General features: G+C 43.3%; 1 protein-coding gene across 1 annotated transcript; it reads left to right on the top strand.

Moving 5' to 3' along the window:
- Positions 1 to 4,154: 4,154 nt before the first annotated feature.
- On the top strand, positions 4,155 to 5,473 carry LOC123409644 (probable carboxylesterase 15). The gene has a single exon (XM_045102501.1). The coding sequence runs from the start codon at positions 4,299 to 4,301 to the stop codon at positions 5,298 to 5,300; it is 1,002 nt and encodes a 333-aa protein (XP_044958436.1). The 5' UTR covers positions 4,155 to 4,298; the 3' UTR covers positions 5,301 to 5,473.
- The last annotated feature ends 1,057 nt before the right edge of the window (positions 5,474 to 6,530 follow it).

The raw sequence follows: 6,530 nt of genomic DNA, 5'->3' as shown, positions 1-6,530 counted from the left end.
TGGCGTGGTGTCGAGCTTGCAAAGGCTGGATACGCCGACCCAAAAAAATCTCCAGCAAATCTATGCCAATGGCCCCCTTTCGGACGACCTCTACAAGCGCATCGACCAGAGGCTGGATCTGGATCTTCTGCATCTTTGTGAGCGCAAGCTGCCTAGGCGGAGCCGGTCGGTCTAAGCTAAAAGGTGGTAGTCCAGTGGCGGCATTCGGGCAAGCAACGTCCTGCCAGTAAAACCAAGTCGACTGCGAGTTCCTAACAGATTTAGACAACTGAAGAGCGGGATAGCTACTTTTACTTTTCTTTTGGAAGCCTAAGCCTCCGCAGAGCTGGAGGAGGTGAGTTTTGTCATCCGACAGGCTAAGCCTTTTGATGGTTTGAGATCTAGCGGAGAAGATGTGCTTAAAGAGCCCCCAATGGAGAGGACAGCCGATAAAACACTCGCACAGCACGACGAAGGCAGAGAGATGAGCTATTGCGTTGGGAGGAAAATGGTGGAGCTGCGCCCCGAAGTGGTTCATTATACGTGACTGAGCAGCAAGACGCGCTCCCCCTCCTGGGGCGCCGGCTCGGTCTCGCCCTCCGTCGGCAACCTCCACATCTTGTGCTCGATCATGCCGTGCTCCACCAGCTCCAGCATGTCCTCCTCCGTCACCGTGGAGGGGAGGAAATCCCCCTGGATCCAGCCCGCCGGCAGTGCTCGCTGCCGCCGCTGAGCAGGAGCCGCCGCCTTCTTCATCTTCCGTGCCTCGAGCTTGCTCGTCTGCCCCTTTGTCATGGTGGAGGCTGCAGATCCGCGGGGGAGGGGTAGAAGGAAGGAGCTCGGGATGCGCAGGAGGTCGCGAGAGAAGCGGGGCAAGTGCGAGCTATCAGGCGAGTGCAACGAAAAACCCTCACTGTAGAGGTTTAAATAAGGTTCCGACTAGGTCACTAGCAGGTGGCCCCGAAATCTTATCCCCCGACCGTCTGCTGCGATATTAGTGGAGGAGATAAAGGCGTGGAAAATGAGGCGGCAGATACTACTCGATTACGATGTCGTCATCCCCGCTCGACGCGCGGCAACCGAAATTTGAGGATCCCGGAAAATCCGCCGATGTCAGTTGACTGGTCACGTCAAAAGATACCACGGAAGCACTCGGTCCCTGACGGTTCGTTTCACAAATACATCCACTCGGATCACTGGTCAAGAGAATAAAATGGATCGAGGCAAACAACGCTAAAGTCGCGCCCATACCAGTCGGATCCGTACTTCAAGCATCGCTTCGTCGTTCCAACCCCAATCCATTCGGGGACTAATGATGGGGTTATTGTCCTAGGGTAGGGTCATAGATCTGCCCTATAGGTCCTACCCAAGGACTACCCTTCATAAGGGATAAGGCCCTTAGTCAGTTCCGACTGAATTAAGGACTTCCCATCATCCAGTCGGTGACAATTCCTCCATCATCCAGTCGGAGATGAGCATTCGGAGCATATCAAACTTACCGACTGGATTTCACTCTGTACATCGTAACCCCCCTGGAGGGCAACGGTCATACGTTTCCACGTACCTTTATTAGCATTTAAGACATACGTTACCTGTAACGTAGGCATTTATTCGCCACTAATCCACCCCTGCGCACCGAACCGTTGTGAAGGACAGCGCACTCTATATAAGCCGTCCTTCCCCACTGGTGCAGGGGTTAGCAATTCACTGTAATCCATATTCCACTCGACAACAAGCTCCCAATAGCACTGAGACGTAGGGCTTTTACCTCCACCGTAGAGGGGCCTGAACTCATACAACCTCGCCGTAGCTAAGGCTCTGCCCATCCTTTCGTACCCTACACATCTACTCTCAGACTTATACCCACGACAACGGACAAAACCCCTTTTTGTTCTTCTATTTCGCATTTTTTCTAATTTTTTTTCTCTTTTGCCTTTATTTCGATAAACTTTGCACAAATGTTAATCATAGATTCAAGAAATATCAAATTTATAGACAAAAATGTTTCCATATATATATATAAATGTACAGTGCGTATGGACAATAAATAATACTCCCTTTGTAAACTAATATAAAAGTGTTTAGATAACTAAAATAGTGATCTAAACGCTCTTATATTAGTTTCCGGATGGAGTATATTTTTCTTTTATTTTGAAAAATATTAATCATGTATTTAAAAAACTTTAAATGTGCATAGAAAAATGTTTCCGGTGTATAAGAAAACATATACAAAAATATATAATGTGTATGGAACAAAGTAGACATAAAAAATAGAACTTTTCAAAAATGTTAATCGTGTATTTGAATAATGTAAAACATGTATAGAAAAAATGTTCATGATGCATACAAAATATGTAAAATGTGTATTAAAAAATTAGACATCAAAACTCAATAATGTTTCTGATGTCACACGCAAAAAAATGATTCTAATGTATAAAAATATACAATGTTGTTTATACAAGCTTTACGTAAACAAATGGCTTAGCTTTGATTTTTCATATATATATAAACTGTTTTGCTAATTATTTTTTTTAAGAATATCGATATTCATACGCAACCTCGAACATTTGGTATGCATGTACTTACAAATTGATTATTTTCGATGAAGATGTCTAACATGTTTGCAACCAAATTAAGACTTTACTTATAGATTACAAATGCAAACACATATATCAGCAAGATAAAAATAATGTTCTTATGCATATGCTATCATTAATTAACAAAACATACTTTGCCATTTTCATCATAATTCAAATAATGTTCATGCATTTCAAGAAATGTCCTAAAATTTTAAGAGCATAATGTGATTATCACAATTGGAGATTATGAATTTTCCCCCTCGTTGCAACGCACGGGCCTTTTTTGCTATATATAATAAAGCACGCAATGCTTCTGTCGTCCGTCGTTGATTTGCTCCTAGAGTTCGCAGGAATTACGCCCATATGCCACCGGTAAGTGAGAAAAACGGTTCGTTTTCTTCTTTCTTTTAAAGTCAGGCGTTCGTCCATCTTCAATAAGGAACAATCCCTGAACATATTACAGTCATGCGAGCATCCTACTAGTTTAGGTCATGCTCTTTCATCTGGGAGACCCGAGTTCGATCCATGTTGCTGCCTTTTCTCCCTTATTATTTTTGCTTTCTAATTTCAGTATCTCTTTCACCTTTTTTTTCTTGATTGTACTACTTTTCAGGTTTTGATGACTAAAATTTCAGTACAAAACAAAGTCTGATAGTATATGCCATTTAGAGGAGTATTGCTGTCAACATTAACTTTTTGTTTTGTCCCTCAAGTTTTTCAGTTTTCTTCTAGATTTGAACGTGTTGTTGGTAGTTTGTCTTCATAGATTTTTCGTAGCAACTCGCAGAATATATTGTTATCAAATTCATAACTATGCCATGATAGTAAATTCCACCAAGAGCTCGGACGAGCAGACTGTCATTGGATCACATATCCTCATTTTTCTCCATCAAATTTCATTGGATATTTCTCCCAATTTAACTGAGAATAAACCAAACATCTGCTGAGTATTCCAATTGTGTAAAACTAATAAAATTAGTAGCAAGTTTAGGAAATTTGCTTCTGTTGTGTTGTATATTCATGTCATAATGACACTTTCATCATGGATAATTGTCCATCTTTCAAGTGAAATAATGTGTTTTGAAGTACAAGTGACTAAACAATGGTGATTTTTTTGCTTGAGCAATGAGAAAGCATTAAAATCCACATTAGATTTAAATAATGTGTTTTGAAATACAAGTGACTAAATAATGGTGATTGTTTTTTGCTTGAGCAATGAGAAGTCACTGAGATCCACATTAGACGTAACATGTTATTTATATTATATGCAGCTTTCTTGCATATAAATTATATATGAAAATGTAGACGTTGCAAATTTTAGATTTATTATGTGTGTCGACTCTGATATGTTCGCCGATTCAAGAAAAATAGCAAATAGTCTAAAATGTTCATGAATGTAAAAATATATTCCTGATTTTAGAAAATGTTTGCGAACTTGAATTTTTTTCATAATTTCAAATATTTTTAAAAAAATCATGATTTCACAAAAAATAGAGTGATAATGTATTTTGATGATGCAGCAAAATGTGGTTATGACCGTTGAAAATTGTGATATTTTTTTTCCGTTGCAACGCACGGACCGTTTTGCTAGTTAGATCTAATATAAAGTTATACTAAGGTTGAGACAGTTATTTTGGGACAGAGGCAACGTATATGCCCCCAAACTGAATATATATAGGTGCAGCCCGAGGCCGAAGGCTGTGCGCTTCGCAATCACTCGATAGTTCTTCGTCTTCAACAATGGCGTTCTTAGCGGATCCGACCGCACAGCCCTACGTCGTCGAGGATTGCCGCGGGGTGCTGCAGCTTCTCAGCGACGGTACAATCGTGCGCTCTACGGCCTTGCCCTTCCCTATCTGCAACGCCGAATATAACGACCACGACGGCGTCGAGTGGAAGGACGCCGTGTACGACACCGGCCTCGGCCTCGGCCTTCGTATGTACAAGCCGACGACGAATGCCGGTGAGGAGGGCAACAAGCTCCCCGTGCTCGTCTACTTCCACGGCGGGGGCTTCTGCATTGGCTCCTGCACGTGGCCCAACTTCCACGCCGGCTGCCTCCGCCTCGCCGCCGAGCTCCCCGCCGTTGTGCTCTCCTTCGACTACCGCCTCGCCCCTGAACACCACCTCCCCGCTGCCCACGAGGACGCCGCCGCGGCCCTCCTCTGGCTACGCAACGAGCTCGCTTCGGACCCGTGGCTCGCCGACGCGGCCGACCCACGCAAGGTGTTCGTCTCTGGCGAGTCTGCCGGTGGCAACATCGCGCACCACCTTGCCTTCCGTTTCGGCAAGGCAGGGCTGGACCCGATGAGGATCGAGGGGTACATCCTGCTCATGCCGGCATTCTGCTCGGAGCAGCCGACGCAGTCCGAGCTTGACTCAACGGCGACGGCGTTCCTGACTAGGGAAACCTGCGACAGGTACTGCCGCCTCTTCCTGCCCGCCGGAGCGAACAAGGACCACCCGCTGATGAACCCGCTCGGGCCGGACAGCCCAAGCCTTGAGACGATGGACGCCGGCCGCGTGCTCGTCGTGGCCGCGGAGGGCGACCTGCTGAGGGACAAGAACGTGGAGTACGCGGAGCGGCTGAGGGCGGCGCGGGGCAAGGAGAACGATGACGTCGAGCTCGTCGTGTTCGCCGGCGAGGAGCACGCGTTCTTCGGGGTGAAGCCCACGTCAGCGGCCACCGGCGAGCTCGTCCGGATCATCAGGCGGTTCATGGCCACGGAAGCAGCCTGCTGAGACAGGAGGACCGAGTGGCTGTCGTGCGTGGGAGGACTCGCTGTTGAGCGTGGAGGTTATCTTTTTTTTCTTTAGAGGAATTGTGGAGGTTATTATTTCTGCGTCGTGTCGTCTACATTTTCTGTGTGCTCCCTTATCTCCTCCTGCCCACAATAATCGCAACGATTTTGTCACATTGCCGTTGTCGTGGTTTCCGTTGCAGATTCTCGTTTGATTGCCACTGCCTCCGTTCGGATTTATCAGACGACTTTTTATTTTGCGTCAAAATTTAATAGGACGTGCTACGTGTTCGTCGGTTATTTTTTTAAAGGAAAAAAGTCCAAAACAAACTTTAAAGTTATAGACGAAAATTAAATCAAACCCTAAACTTTGAATCCCTGAAATCAGCACACCGAACTCATTGATCCGGACCCATTAAATCTTGACAGAACTTAGCCGGGATTTGCTGAATTGGGCCGGGCCCGTTAGCGCAGTTGCGCACGCGCACCCTCTGCTCTGTTTTTTTTTGTTTTTTCATTTTCTTTTTCTTCTCCACATGTGTATATATTTTTTTCAGTATCCAATGTACTCCCTTCGTTCCTAAATATAAGTCTTTTAAGCGATTTCACTAGGGGACTACATACGGACCAAAATGAGTGAATCTACACTTTAAAATATGTCTATATACATCCGTATTTAGTCCTCTAGTGGAATATCTAAAAACACTTATATTATGAAATGGATGGAATATTTTTTAACACATATGTATATTTTTGATAAACTTCCAATATTTTTCAACACATTATGTACATTTTAAAAGTACATCTTACAAAAAAAATACATGGTAATATTTTTCTAAATAAATATTTTAAATTTTATAAATAACAATAAACATTTTATAAAATTGATATTTTTTTTGAGGTATAAATAACAATAAACTTTGAATGTTTGGCGCTAGGATTATGCTCCTACAAATTTATAAAATGCATGTTGGACCAATACGAATAGCATTAAAAATACGAATAGAATTAAAAATACGAATAGAATTAAAAAAAAACCAAACATTTTTTGAAACAAAAAAGACATATAATTTGTGACAAAAATAGAAAACATAAATATTTTTAACTTCTGAACAATTTTAAAAATGTGCGAACTTTTTTTAAACTTCGTAATTTTTTTTGTTAGTGGGCCGGTCCAATTTTTGTCTATAAGAGTAGCAGCCTAGCAGGTTATCCCGGTCGGGATTGTGGT

The sequence above is a fragment of the Hordeum vulgare genome, chromosome 7H (genome assembly GCF_904849725.1).
Source record: "Hordeum vulgare subsp. vulgare chromosome 7H, MorexV3_pseudomolecules_assembly, whole genome shotgun sequence".
NCBI lineage: Eukaryota > Viridiplantae > Streptophyta > Magnoliopsida > Poales > Poaceae > Hordeum > Hordeum vulgare.
This window is presented reverse-complemented; position numbering and strand designations above follow the sequence as displayed.